Source organism: Coregonus clupeaformis, chromosome 21, assembly GCF_020615455.1.
Source record: "Coregonus clupeaformis isolate EN_2021a chromosome 21, ASM2061545v1, whole genome shotgun sequence".
In the NCBI taxonomy this organism is placed as follows: Eukaryota; Metazoa; Chordata; class Actinopteri; order Salmoniformes; family Salmonidae; genus Coregonus; species Coregonus clupeaformis.
The window spans coordinates 39,514,609-39,529,718 of record NC_059212.1 but is presented as its reverse complement, the minus strand read 5'-3'; the positions used below and the strand labels follow the sequence as shown (position 1 = coordinate 39,529,718).

At 46.2% G+C, this 15,110-nt stretch overlaps 1 protein-coding gene across 3 annotated transcripts in view; it reads left to right on the top strand.

Annotated features, from left to right (window-relative positions):
* The window catches only part of tcf3a (transcription factor 3a), a 40,295-nt gene that overhangs the window by 20,065 nt on the left and 5,120 nt on the right, over positions 1-15,110 (top strand). For 2 of the 3 annotated variants that reach the window (XM_041842637.2, XM_041842635.2), the window contains exons 7-18: positions 136-265; positions 959-1,008; positions 4,133-4,235; positions 6,368-6,504; positions 6,604-6,742; positions 6,896-6,954; positions 7,141-7,219; positions 9,767-9,843; positions 9,991-10,170; positions 10,361-10,457; positions 10,596-10,728; positions 11,368-11,421. In XM_041842637.2, coding sequence (XP_041698571.1) covers positions 136-265; positions 959-1,008; positions 4,133-4,235; positions 6,368-6,504; positions 6,604-6,742; positions 6,896-6,954; positions 7,141-7,219; positions 9,767-9,843; positions 9,991-10,170; positions 10,361-10,457; positions 10,596-10,728; positions 11,368-11,421 — 1,238 coding nt within the window. Of the gene's footprint in view, positions 1-135; positions 266-958; positions 1,009-4,132; positions 4,236-6,367; positions 6,505-6,603; positions 6,743-6,895; positions 6,955-7,140; positions 7,220-9,766; positions 9,844-9,990; positions 10,171-10,360; positions 10,458-10,595; positions 10,729-11,367; positions 11,422-12,102; positions 12,345-15,110 lie in introns of all 3 variants that reach the window. The other variant, XM_041842638.2, reaches the window with a different exon arrangement.

Genomic DNA, 15,110 nt, shown 5'->3' with positions numbered 1-15,110 from the left:
CCATCCTACTCATCCTCTCTCCCTCCTCTCCTCCTCCGCTCATCCTCTCATCCTCCGCTCATCCTCTCTCAACATTACTCTACTGTCTCTAGCAATATTTGTGTGACTGACCTCGTCTTCTCTCCTCCTGTGTAGCCGGGCTTTATGCCCAGTGAGATGCCCATGCCCACTCCTGATGCCCTGTCCCCCTCGGGTCTGAAGTCAGGCTCCCAGTTCTACCCCTCCCAGTTCAACCCTCGCAGGAGACCCATCCAGGAGAGCATGGGTAAGGACATAAACCACTGAATATTATCCCATAGAATGCAAGGAAGATGGAGCACAGAATTAGACTAGATAGACCTGACGTTCCAATGTAAAGCAGTGGTCCATGGTGTTTCCTGCAGGTCATATTGGGGTCTTTTTTTTAAATTAGCTTACTTCCCTGGAATTACAATTCTATTTCTACTGCTAATGCTTACTGCAGTTGAATTTGGTGTTATTCTCTGAAGTTATACATGAAACAATGCATAGTGTCGCCTAATTGGTAGGTCCTTGTAAAATCACATGGAATTCACAACCATATCCACTCCACTAATATTATTACTATGGGAAGGAGTTGCTCTTTATTCTGGTGTACAACTATGATTACCCTCACTTCTCCTACTGAGGTTTAAAATAAGAACCAGAGAAATCTCACTTCTTCTAAACCAGCCAGGGGTTCAATGGGAGGAGCGGTGGGGTGAGACCGTTGCATAAACACACTGGTTGGATAAGATAAGATTAGATTACGTTTGATTAAGGCATTTATAAGGGCCAATAAAGACAGATATTCCTACCAGCACAGTGCTTACCTAATGGACAGCATGAATGAACCCATTCACAGCATGAATGAACCCATTCATCGATATTCCAGAACTGTTAACACTGCTTTCATAACTCTGTTGTTTCATCTATGTACTCACTGTGTGTGTCTCCTCAGATGCCCAGCCAAAAAAGATCAGGAAAGTTCCCCCTGGCCTGCCCTCTTCGGTAAGTACTGCCCCCCCCCCCCACATTACCACCTCTTACCAGACTGCCACGCCGTAGTCTGCCTATTGTCCCTGAAGAACACACACCTATTTCAGACCTTTTGCCCCTTCTAAACCCAAGCCCACCTACGCAAGTAACCATGTCACCCAACCATATCCAAACCTTTCCCCACTCACTATCAGGAATGCTCCCTTATCCAAAATATTCACCTCACCCACTCCCTTACACACACATTTTCTGCATCCGCCATACCTAAACTGCCTCTCAGCCCTCCCCGGCTTTTAGAACGGCAGCCAAACTGGCAGAGAGAGAGCGCCTCCAGCCCCACAGCTGTGTGCTTTTGCACTGCCAACGAGGTGAAAAAATAAACTGAGCCCTACTCATTCACCCATTAATTTATTTAGACTTATGTATTTATAGTGGCTTTTATTTGTAGGCCATTTATTTTATAGATGTGCATGCACTCCTTCCAGCCCAGCATCCTCACCCGCCCATTGCATAAGGTATAAAATGAGGCTTGATGACTTCCAGACCATGACCTGACTTCACTAAACCTCCTCTATACAGTGTCGGCTGTTCACCTTTCATCTGTTTTCCTTCTCTCCACTCCCTCCCTCCCTCTTGTGAGTTCTGCTTGCTCCCCCTGCTCCCACCCTCCTTTCTGTTTCTTTCTCACCCTCCCCCGCTCTCTTTTCCTCCATCTCACTCTTTCTCTCCCTCCCCCATCCCTCTATCCCAGCTGCCTGTAGAGTTGGCTGCAGTCCAGGAATGGGCAGATGGCACAGTAATTAGGAGTGCATCTCTCCATTCCCCCTCTTCCTCTCTTCCTCTCTCTGTTTAATCAAATTAGAGAAACAACTTCACTGTGTAGGAACTGAGTCGTCTGGCCCATAGTTTTATTATCTCATGCCTACCAGAATTGGCCTGATTCTGTGGCCTCTGCTAGTTCCCAACCTCAGTACCTTCACCTCTTTAGTGACATGCAAGAGACAGAGAAGACTGGATCATGTGTGTACCGCATCCCCACACACACCGTATACATCTCAAACCTAGCCGTAAGACCCTGAGATCACAGAGAAGAAGCAGTGGGTTTATGGCGAAATCCCTCTCCTCAGCCAGTAAAGAATCAATTTGTTGTCTTGGTAACGGAACATCAAGACAACGTTAGATCCACGGATCATAAGGAGTTCAGATATTGTTCTGGGTTAATGGCAGCATCCCTGTCATTGGTTCAAGGGAGTTTACTGAACCTACATCCAGCGGATTGTATAGGAGCACACAGAGTTTAGGCTATACTGTGTATAGGCTAGTTCATTTCATCAGTATAGGTTAAATCATTTCATGAAAATGAAAAAAGTATATTTACACACTGTTTAGATGTAGCCAGAGTTTTCATGTAGTTAACATGTGACCAAAAGGCTATTTTACTAAAACTGTGTGTGGAATTCTTGTCTGTTTAAAATCCATTTGTTGTCTTAGTAACAGAACATCCCCTAAGAAAACCTTCCACACTGCTTAGTTCTATAGTAAAGTCAAAGCCCCAGAGTCCTCAAATGCCACATAGGCTGTTGATTTTGAATTATGCAGTAAAAAGAGATTGTAAAAATGTACTCCTCAATTGACATACCAAACATTTGAGCAGTGTTCAATGTGTGGGTGGGTGGCCTAATCAAGACGGGATACAAGGTTTTGACCACACATAGTCTACTATTTCAGATCACTTGGAAATCATTAGAAAATACCATGTTAATGACTCCAGCCACCCAAGCCATAGACTGTTCTCTGCTTCCTCACGGCAAGAGGAAGCCGGGGTAGCCCATAGCAACACCCACCCGTAGTCTGCGCTCCAGCAGGTATATCTCACTGGTCATCCCCAAAGCCAAAACCTCCTTTGGCCGCCATTCCTTCCAGTTCTCTGCTGCCAATGACTGGAACGAATTGCAAAAATCTCTGAAGCTGGAGACTCTTATCTCCCTCACTAACTTTAAGCATCAGTTGTCAGAGCAGCTTACCGATCACTGCACCTGTACACAGCCATTCTGAAATTAGCCCACCCAACTACCTCATCCCCATATTGTTATTTATTTTGCTAATTTGCACCCCAGTATCTCTCTTTGCACATCATCTTTTGCACATCTATCATTCCAGTGTTAATACTAAATTGTAACTATTTTGCACTATGGCCTATTTATTGCCTTACCTCCATAACTTACTACATTCGCACACACTGTATATATATTTTCTGTTGTATTTTTGACTTGATGTTTTGTTTACCCCATATGTAACTCTGTTGTTTTTATCGCTTTGCTTTATCTTGGCCAGGTCGCAGTTGTAAATTAACTTGTTCTCAACTGGCTTACCTGGTTAAATAAAGGTGAAATAAAAAATAAAAATAAAAAAACAGGTAGTGGTGCATCAAGTCTGACACCAACAGGCTCCTGAACAGCTTCTATCCCCAAGCCATAAGACTGCTAAATAGCTAACAAAATGGCTACACGGACTATCAGAGTTGACCCTTTTTGCACTGTCTCTATGCCTACTCACAGGACTCTACACACTCACACTCCATTTACTCACACACAGTACATTTTTAAATTTTAGTCATTTAGCAGAAGCTCTTATCCAGAGCGACTTGCAGTTAGTGCATACATTTTCATACTGGCCCCCCGTGGGAAACGAACCCACAACCCTGGCGTTGCAAGCGCCATGCTCTACCAACTGAGCTACAGGGGACTACATGCACACACATTTATACTGACTATACACACACACACTCGCATACAATCATCATATGCTGCTGCTACACAGTTTATCATATATCCTGATGCCTAGTCACCTTACTCTTATACATATCTACCTCTATCACTCCAGTATCCCTGCACATTGTACATATATTGGAACTGACCCTGTATATAAATTATTTCTACTGTTCTTATTTTTATTTCTCTGGTGTTTTTTGATCTACCTTATGTTATTTTAGTACTACATTGATATTGATTTATTGCATTGTTGGGTTTAGAATTTGCAAGGAAGGCATTTCACTGTACTTGTGCACGTGACATTAAAACGTGAAACCTGTTTGATGTGTCCGATTTCACCCATCTCCCTGCTGTGTGTGGTGTAGGTCTATGCGTCGGCCTCAGGAGAGGACTATAACAGAGATGGTGCAGGGTATCCTGCCTCCAAGCCTGGAAACGTGGGCTACCCCGGCTCCTTCTATATGCAAGGTTAGTATAGTGTATACCAGATCATGTCTGGGGGCCAAAACTACACAATATGCTTAACACTATGGGTTTACCCACTTTGATAACTCTGCAACATGGAGAAAGTGGTCCGAAACGCAATTTTGGGTGAGGTGATTATTGAAGTAATGTATTAGCTGACCACTGATGTCATATACACTCAGTGGCCAGTTTATTAGGTACTCCCATCTAGTACCGGGTCGGACTCCCCTTTGTCTCCATAACAGCCTGAATTCTACAGGGAATGGAAACATTGGTGAATTGGTATCAAGGGACCTAACGTGTGCCAGGAAAACATTCCCCACACCATTACACCACCGCCACCAGCCTGTACCGTTGACACCAGGCAGGAAGGGGCCATGGACTCATGCTGCTTATGCCAAATCCTGACTCCGCATGACTCAACAGGAACCAGGGTTGATCAGTCCAGGCGACGTTTTTCCATTCAATTGTCCAGTGTTGGTGATCGCTTTCCCACTGGAACCACTTCTTCTTGTGTTTAGCTGATTGGAGTGTTTCTGAGATACTGGAAGCGGCGTGCCTGGCACCAACGATCATACCACGCTCAGTCGCTTAGGTCACTCGTTTTGCCCATTCTAACATTCAATCGAACAGTAACGGAATGCCTCAATGCCCGTCTGCCTGCTTTAAATAGCAAGCCATGGCCACGTGACTCACTGTCTTTAGGAGCGATCCATTTTCGAGAACAGGGTGGTGTACATAATAAACTGGCCACTGAATGTATGTGCCCCATTACTGCCTGTATTGTCTCATTCTTCCTGTTGAAACACCTTTATAGCAGTGAGTCCCAGTATGAAAATGTATGCACTCACTAACTGTAAGTCGCTCTGGATAAGAGCGTCTGCTAAATGACTAAAATGTCAATGTAAAAAATTAAACCCGTTATGTCAGTGTGGTAGTGAGTCCCTGTTGAAACCCCTTATGGTAGTGAGTCCCTGTTGAAACCCCTTATGGTAGTGAGTCCCTGTTGAAACCCCTTAAGGCAGTGAGGTAGTGAGTCCCTGTTGAAACCCCTTAAGGCAGTGAGGTAGTGAGTCCCTGTTGAAACCCCTTAAGGCAGTGAGGTAGTGAGTCCCTGTTGAAACCCCTTAAGGCAGTGAGGTAGTGAGTCCCTGTTGAAACCCCTTAAGGCAGTGTGGTAGTGAGTCCCTGTTGAAACCCCTTAAGGCAGTGTGGTAGTGAGTCAATGTTGAAACCCCTTATGGTAGTGAGTCCCTGTTGAAACCCCTTATGGTAGTGAGTCCCTGTTGAAACCCCTTATGGTAGTGAGTCCCTGTTGAAACCCCTTAAGGCAGTGAGGTAGTGAGTCCCTGTTGAAACCCCTTATGGTAGTGAGTCCCTGTTGAAACCCCTTAAGGCAGTGAGGTAGTGAGTCCCTGTTGAAACCCCTTAAAGCAGTGAGGTAGTGAGTCCCTGTTGAAACCCCTTAAGGCAGTGAGGTAGTGAGTCCCTGTTGAAACCCCTTATGGTAGTGAGTCCCTGTTGAAACCCCTTAAGGCAGTGAGGTAGTGAGTCCCTGTTGAAACCCCTTAAAGCAGTGAGGTAGTGAGTCCGTGTTGAAACCCCTTAAGGCAGTGAGGTAGTGAGTCATCATAGCCATGAGCTAACATGATACTCCTCATGCCCTGCCTGTCTGTCTGTGTACAGTAGGATGAAGTCATCAGGCGGATGTGACCTCTTATTGTCTTATCTCTGGTGGCTGCTGTCCCTCTGGTGCTCACCCTCTTGCTCTCTGGCTCTCTTCTATTTCTCTCTCCCCACCCCCCTCTCACCACCCCACCCCACCCCCTCCACACAAACACCCCTCCCTCCTCCCCTGTACCCCCACCCCCTCTCACTACCCCCCACCCCCACCCCCTCCACACAAACACCCCTCCCTCCTCCCCTGTACCCCCACCCCCTCTCACCACCCCCCTCCACACAAACACCCCTCCCTCCTCCCCTGTACCCCCCACCCCTCCCCTCCACACAAACACCCCTCCCTCCTCCCCTGTACCCCCCACCCCCCTCATCACCCTCTCCCCTCTACACAAACACTCCCCTCTCACCACTCCCTCCACACACAAACACCCCTCCTCCTGGTTCCCCCCTGACAGAAGGTCTGCACCCCTCCCCTGATCCGTGGAGTTCTGCCGGGCCGATGGGGCAGCCGGGCTACTCTGCTGTGCTGGGTAACTCCCCTCACCTGGGGCAGCCCGCCCCCTTCACTGCCATCAACCCCCAGGACAGACTGGTGAGACTACTGACTCACACTGTATAGTAGTATAGAATACACTGCCATTTCTCTCTCTCACTCATCGCCCAGAAAATGACTAAGCCTGTTTTTGTGCAGAAGCGCCAGCCGTTGCCACTCTCGCCCCAGAACTACCCCCTGCACGGCAGCGAGGTGAACGGGAGCTTTCACCCTGGGTCCACTGGCTACGGAGTCCCCAACCACACACCCCCCATCAACGGAACAGAAACCATCATGGGTACGACTGTCTACCACTGACACTCTGTAGACTGTTTTTATCTCTCTCTCACTTTCTGGCTTTTCCTTTGTTTCTTCCTTTACCTCCATATTTTCTCTCAATTGGAAATGTCAGTTCTAATGGTTTGCTGTCTACCCTGTTGTTCCCTCCCAGCCAACCGGGGGATAGCTCCACCTAGCTCAGGAGATGAGATCGGCAAAGCCCTGGCATCAGTGAGTAGAGTGGCGCAGACCACATCAAGCATAGTCTTCAGTGATTACGCAATGTTGATTTATCTACCAAGACTAAGATAAAACCAAATCTGCAAATAATAGAGAATGCTGAGTTTCTGTTATGCTGTTTTCTGTGTCACAGATCTTACTATTGAATGACCGTTTCATGTTTTTGTTTCTGTGTAGATTTATCCTTCGGACCACAACAGCAACACCTTCCCTTCATCTCCATCTACTCCAGTAGGCTCTCCCCAGGCCATAGCAGGTGAGTGAGCAGGGAGAATACACCTGTAGCTTGCTCTCCCCCAGACCATAGCAGGTGATTGGGCAGGGAGAATACACCTGTAGCTTGCTCTCCCCAGGCCATAGCAGGTGAGTGGGCAGGGAGAATACACCTGTAGCTTGCTCTCCCCCAGGCCATAGCAGGTGAGTGGGCAGGGAGAATACACCTGTAGCTAGCTCTCCCCCAGACCATAGCAGGTGAGTGGGCAGGGAGAATATACCTGTAGCTAGCTCTCCCCAGGTCATAACAGATTAGTGGGCAGGGAGAATACACCTGTAGCTAGCTCTCCCCCAGACCATAGCAGGTGAGTGGGCAGGGAGAATACACCTGTAGCTAGCTCTCCCCCAGACCATAGCAGGTGATTGGGCAGGGAGAATATACCTGTAGCTAGCTCTCCCCCAGACCATAGCAGGTGAGTGGGCAGGGAGAATATACCTGTAGCTAGCTCTCCCCCAGACCATAGCAGGTGAGTGGGCAGGGAGAATACACCTGTAGCTAGCTCTCCCCAGGTCATGACAGGTGAGTGGGCAGGGAGAATACACCTGTAGCTAGCTCTCCCCCAGACCATAGCAGGTGAGTGGGCAGGGAGAATATACCTGTAGCTAGCTCTCCCCAGGTCATAACAGATTAGTGGGCAGGGAGAATACACCTGTAGCTAGCTCTCCCCCAGACCATAGCAGGTGAGTGGGCAGGGAGAATACACTTGTAGCTAGCTCTCCCCCAGACCATAGCAGGTGATTGGGCAGGGAGAATATACCTGTAGCTAGCTCTCCCCCAGACCATAGCAGGTGAGTGGGCAGGGAGAATACACCTGTAGCTAGCTCTCCCCAGGTCATAACAGGTGAGTGGGCAGGGAGAATACACCTGTAGCTAGCTCTCCCCCAGACCATAGCAGGTGAGTGGGCAGGGAGAATATACCTGTAGCTAGCTCTCCCCAGGTCATAACAGATTAGTGGGCAGGGAGAATACACCTGTAGCTAGCTCTCCCCCAGACCATAGCAGGTGAGTGGGCAGGGAGAATACACCTGTAGCTAGCTCTCCCCCAGACCATAGCAGGTGATTGGGCAGGGAGAATATACCTGTAGCTAGCTCTCCCCCAGACCATAGCAGGTGAGTGGGCAGGGAGAATATACCTGTAGCTAGCTCTCCCCCAGACCATAGCAGGTGAGTGGGCAGGGAGAATACACCTGTAGCTAGCTCTCCCCCAGACCATAGCAGGTGAGTGGGCAGGGAGAATATACCTGTAGCTAGCTCTTCCCGGGTCATAGCAGGGAAAATACACCTGTAGTTAGGAGGATCACAATTGGGTTAGCCCTTAGTGAAACCTAGCAAACCGTTTCCCAAATGGTGGGTTGGAGCGTACTGCTGATTCCTAGCTAGTTCCTATTTGATCATGATTGAAGACAGGGCTAATATGCTGACCACACCGCTCGCGCGCCATCGTGTGCATTTTGATTTTGTCCACCCACACCAGACGCGATCAGGATACGCAGGTTGAAATATCAAAACAAACTCTAAACCAACTATATTAATTTGGGGACATGTCGAAAAGCATTAAACATTTATGGCAATTTACCTAGCTATCTTGCTGTTGCTAGCTAATTTGTCCAGGGATATAAACATTGGGTTGTTATTTTACCTGAAATTCACAAGGTCCTCTACTCCAACAATTAATCCACAGATAAAAGGGTAAACTGAGTTTGTTTCTTGTAATCTCTCCTCCTTCAGACTTCTTCTTCTTCTGTGGACTTTATATGGCGGTTGGCAACCAACTTTAAGGTGCATTACCACCATCAATTGGACTGGAGTGTGGACCTCAGTTTATCTTTCAATCAACCACATGGGTATATGCTCCTAAAAACCAATGAGGAGATGGGAGAGGCGGGACTTGCAGCGCGTCAAGCGTCACAAATAGAAACAAGTTAGATTTTAGCGCCTGGCTACGCAGACGCTCGCGAGCGGTGTGGGTGCAATGATTGAATAACGTATGTGTACATTTATTTTGCAACGCACACGTGATGCGGGCGTTGTGGTCAGCATGTAAGGCGATATTTTGCAAAAGAGATTTAATTATTTGGGTAGGTGTAAAAGCAAAAACATCAGTGAACCACTGACCTAGCGGATCCCACCTGTTTTAGTCCTTAGGGGGCCCTATCCTGCGGTGTAAGGTTACAGCCACATGGAAAACGACAAAAAATAGCTTTTTTCTCACAGGCAGATGAAGCCCAAATGTCACTGTTGGTCCAATGTGGAATCGAGCGATCAGATTAAGTTATTCTTTGACACCAGTGCTTTGAGTGTGGTGTCTGAAATGGCCAACCATAAAACCTCTAATTCTATAATGAAATTTGACATAATTAGATTACATCTTGTCTAGAGTTACTAGATAGCAAGTTACGGTTGACTGCTTTTCAACCGAATGGCCGTTTGCCTGGTAGATGGACAGACCCACTCTTGCGTTTTAGTGCCAACTATTATCACAGAGACAAAGTTGTTGTCCAGATGCTCAATGTCTCTCTGTCTCTGTAGGTTCTGCCTCTCAGTGGTCCCGGGGCTCGGGACAGGCCACACCCTCTCCAAACTTGGAGGGAGGACTGCAGGCTCTGGTGAGTTACTTGTCATGTCCAACTCCACTGGTATGAGTAGCAGTCTTAGAAGATCAAATACCACCTTGGTCCGAAGCAAGCTGGATAAGTTGATGAATAAACAGTGTTCGTTATACTTACCCCGGTCCTCTCCCTTCTCTGCTACAGCAAAATAAGATGGAGGACCGTCTGGAGGAGGCAATCCACGTGCTGCAGCGTCACGCTGGGGGACAGGGGGGCCCAGGGGGGCTGACTGACATGCACAGCCTCCTTAGTGCTGGGATAGGAGGTCTTGCCCAGGCCTTCAACAACGCTGGCCTGGGACTGGCCAACAGACTGCCCAGCCTGGTATGAACCGGAGGGATGAATAGATCAATAGTGGGCATATCTAGCCATATGGATGGTTTAGGATTTTGTCTGTTGATTATTGTCATGCTGTTCTCTACAGTCTCTCATGTAATACCAATGTAACTGCAATGTTATGAAGAGACTATAGGACTGTAACTGTCTAATGCCATGTTTCTCCTTTGCTCTGTAGATGTCCAACCACCATGAAGACTCTGCTGGTCCGCCCTCTAGTGGTCACCATGGCCCTCCCTCAGCCCAGCCTGGCAGCCAGCCTGAGGGCTTCACCAGTTAGTTCCTTCCTGTCACTCTTTATTTTCCTCTCTCATGCCATTTCAGGATTGGAGACAAAATTATTGTGACTCTCCCTCTTTCTCAAAAGATCTGCTGTGCTTCGCATTGACTTAACCCCCCCAATCTTCCCTCAGGCCTATCTCGCTCCACACACTCGTCCAGTGGCGCCGACATCAAAAGGGAGGACAAGGAGGATGACGAGAACTCCTCCGTGGCTGACAAGTCAGAGGAGGAGAAGAAAGACTTGAAGGCCTGCACCCGAACCAGGTGACTAACCCTTCTGACGGCGGTGGTGACACACACACATTCATATGATTTCAATCAGTCAGTCATTCTACCAAATCCTAACTTGAGATGCAAGTATGTGACTCGTATGTTCAGGCAAGTCGTCGTCGTCGACGCATGATTTACCTGGAAGTTTACGTTAAGCACTCGTTTAAGTTAGGATTCAGAGAAGTTTTCAGGCAGGTATTACCGTGTAGAAATTGTCTGATCAGTTGGCGCGTTGATCAAATTAAGTCATTTTGACACCATACTGCATTCCACATAGTATTTGTATTGTTGTTTGTGCAGTACTTTTTACAAAGTGAATAAGCGCTAGGTGGTAGCGGAAGTGGGACATTTTGATCTGTTTAACCGTCTTGTTAGCTTAGGCTAGCGAGTGATTTGTTCTGGGGACTGTACTGCTGTTATTATAAAGGGGGTAAACTCTCTCTCACTGAACATTATTAGGATTTATTTGATCATTTAAGACATCTGTTGCTTGAAAATGATTTAAATAAATCCGTTCAGGGAGTGCAGGTTTACCGTCTTTATTTCAACTTAACACAGCCCCAGCACCCAAAAAGAGGTGATTCTCCATAGCACTGTTATCATGTGTGCCCTCGTGTCTACCGTTGTTTTCAGAGAGACGTTCTCCTTCCAGACCTTCTCTTCCTCCCTATCAGACACGGGAGCAGAGTAAGTCTGCATCCATTCATGTGAGCCTCACCTCAGGAGGTGTGGCCAGAAATATAGACACCTAGTAAAAAAAAATTGAGAATAATTCTAAACTGATATTTTTATTTATTTATGCCTGGTGGGCAGAATTTCAGCATAGCTAACGTTTTCCTCAGGCATAGCAAACGTTTTTCTCGCTCCTTGAGCCGTGCCGTTGTTGGTGCCATGAGAGTGAAGGTTTGTATCATCAACACATTCTTATAACACACAAACTCTGAAGCGGAAACCCCCAGTTTAATAACTGATGGCATAAGCATTATGAATGTGAATTGTCAATTTGATGACTTGAACCTAGATGAAATTGGATTGTATCATTTCACAGCTATTGCAGTACATATAAACCTGGCTTTTACCATGACATTTTCTACATTGATAAAGAAAAGCTGTTTTGTATGTGAGTTTACAGAAGTATGTTACCGAGGATTATATAAAGTCCTGTTTTCTTGCTTAAAGAATGAGGAGCTTATTCTTTGTTATAATGGTCCAGAAACTGTAGTACAGCACTCCCAGAATGATATCATTTAATAATGATCTAGCAAGTGATCAGAACAGAACATAACAGTCTTGTCCACGTTAGTAAATATATCTTCTATCCCTTCCAACCAAACCTTCCCCCCTTGGCCTACATTGACTCTTCATCAGTCACGATGATGAGGACGAGGATGACGAGGATCTGCCGCCGGAGTTGAAGAAAGAGCGGGAGAAAGAGCGGCGGGTGGCGAATAATGCCCGCGAGCGTCTGCGCGTGCGGGACATCAACGAAGCCTTTAAGGAGCTGGGGCGCATGTGTCAGCTCCACCTGACTAATGAGAAACCCCAGACCAAACTGCTCATTCTGCACCAGGCTGTTAATGTTATACTCAACCTGGAGCAGCAAGTCCGAGGTCAGTGTGCTGTCACTGGGGTCCAGGTTTAGACGGGACAAAGAACCAGGGTAGGGCCGTGTCCCAATTCTGAGGCCTTCTAGTCTCCTTTCCTTCAGAGTAAAGGCCCTGGGATGTGTCTCCATACTCTTGAGTGGTTTGCTCTCCTTGTCTCTTTTCCTTCATTGATGTGAAGTCATTGGAAAGGTGTCAGTCATATTGCTTTCACCAGTCATGTTTTTAGATCATTTCAGATAGAGAGCAGACTAGGAGAGGAGGCCACTTTCAAGTATTGAGATGCTCCCTTTAGACAAGTTTGCAACCATCCAGTTGTTTGTTATGATGGGAGAAAAGGGGACGAGTAAAGGAAGCTATTTAGACTGTGTGGGATGTGGCCCCTTCTCCGGTCCTTTAAGGCTTTGCTGCTGTGGGCACACATACAACCTACCGCTGGATTCATGTCTGGTTTGGTGTCGTATGTGTTGCCTGATCTAAACAGCATGGGGCTGTCTGTCTGGGCTGCTTCATGTGACTCTGCCTTCCCCTCCACTATATTAGGGTCGTTCCACCAATTCGGTGCCTTTTGAGAAGTCTTACTTGGTCCCAAAAATAATTTCTGAATTCACATAATTTTTTACATTCTGTCATAAAGAGCACATGTTCAACTTAATAAACATGTTTTCCCATCTCGAGATAAAAATATATACTACATAATGACTATATAGCTAAAGTAACAGGGTTGACCATAATAGGGTGGACAAATTCATCTTAAATCAGCCATAAATCCCCTTGTGACCGGGGGAAGCTTGTTGTGTGCAACAGGGAGTGGCAAAAATTTAAATTGTTAAAACATTTCTATGCGTAACAGGGTTGACGTGTTACTCAACCAGCTCAGTTGTCCACCACAAAACACCAGCAAATGGCCAAAAATAGTAGAATCAGCTCACCTGCTTTTATACTATGATTTGACTATTAGATGTTCAATGTATCTTTTGAAAAAAATATTTAAAAAGGGATAGTTTCAATATTAAAACGAGAGTTCAATTCACGTAACAGGTTTTACCTTAAAATCAGGGACAGACGTAAATGAACCACTAATCACATTAAATAAATAATCTTCAGAAATGACTGTCAAAGCAACAAAATAGCTAGGACTTTACAATGATGGTGAGAACTTGGAGAAATGTTGGTTAAATTCTTCCTAGAAGTCAGAGGGTTCACTTTAGCAAGTCTTTATTCATATAAAAAATCTAATATAGACCACATGGAGAATTCAATCAAAGGGCACTTAATTTAACAGGCTTTTGAAATTCAATATTTGTGCAAAAGGCACTCATTTCGTGGAACGACCCATTAACATTATATCTCTGATTTCCCTTATAAGCATCTATCGCTGTCTCCCATCACTGTGCTTCTTATGAGGCCTTAGCAAAACACAGTTTAACAACCCATTATGTTTCTGTTAGCTTTTTACACTTTGTGTTACAATTATTTCAGGCCCCGATAATGACTTCTGCATTGAAATGATCAGCTTTGGGTAATGGCCCGAGTTGAAGTGCAAAGATTTTTTTTGTCTGAGGGGATTCCCACATTTAAAAAACACTCTGACCTCGGACTTGCTGCTCCAGGTTGAGTATAATGTTAACGGCCTGGTGCGATGCATCACCAGCCCCCCTGTATTCTGCCTGCTGATTGGCTATACAGATGCAGATACTGGTTGTGATTGGATGAGAGGGGCTCACTGTTCTGCTCCTATCCCATACCTCAATGTATTAACTCACTCCACTTCCTTATTGCAGTGTCTCTGTGTTGCATGCCCTTATTCGTCAAATGTTAACCTTTTTAATTTACTGATTTCGTTGAAGTCCTCTTCATACCCGTCTCCATCTCTTTCTCTCTCGTTCCGTCATTTCCTTTTGCAGATGGCAGCAGTGATTTCAGCTTCCTCTCATTCAGATAATACATCTCTGACCGCTGATGTATTTAACATGCGGCACCAGTTGCATTTAGTTCTCCTTCTGTCTCTGTGTTTCTGTTTCCCAATCTCTAGACCTCTAGACCTGGTAGAGGGTTAGTTGCTCTCTTTCCTCCTCTCCCTCTCTTCCTTGGTGTTCTTTCCTCTTCACTGACAGCCCCCAAAAGCCTCATGTTATCCCCAGTGACTCCCATCCTGGACCTTGATCAGCAGGAGACGTAGACTGTTGGTCTGGGTTCTGTCAGATTCCATTTGGAACATTTGGTATGATGGTTGTCAACCCATAACTCAACATTAAAAACACTCAATTTGACAAAATAACCTTAAGTCGCTGTTTAGCCAAGTGAAAGTCTCCCGAGACGTGATGGAAAAACATGCTTTGTGTAAAAATAAAAATAAATCCTGGTTGCGTATATCATTTGCAAGGTCTTAAATGGTGCGTTCATGGACAATAGTAGTAACAGTAGTGCTCTCGTCTCAGGATTCCTCCGTGTAAAAACAAAAGGATTCTGTTACCGCGTTCTTCGCAGTCCATCCATCCGCTCTCTCTCTCTCGCTCTCCTGCTCCACCGCACCACTGTCCACCGGGATCATCCATCTGTGATCCTCCTCCTCGTCACTTGAACACATTCTGTCCATCCGGACTACCACTGTTTCTAGCTGCTGGCCTACTGCCCAAATATGGCACTTAAACAATGAATGATGTCACAGTCTGATCTAGGATGTGAATAGAGTAATGTGCAGGAAGCAGGGAATGCTGTAGGAAGTGCTGGTCTAGGATCAGGTCTAACTATGCCAGACAAAAGACGAAC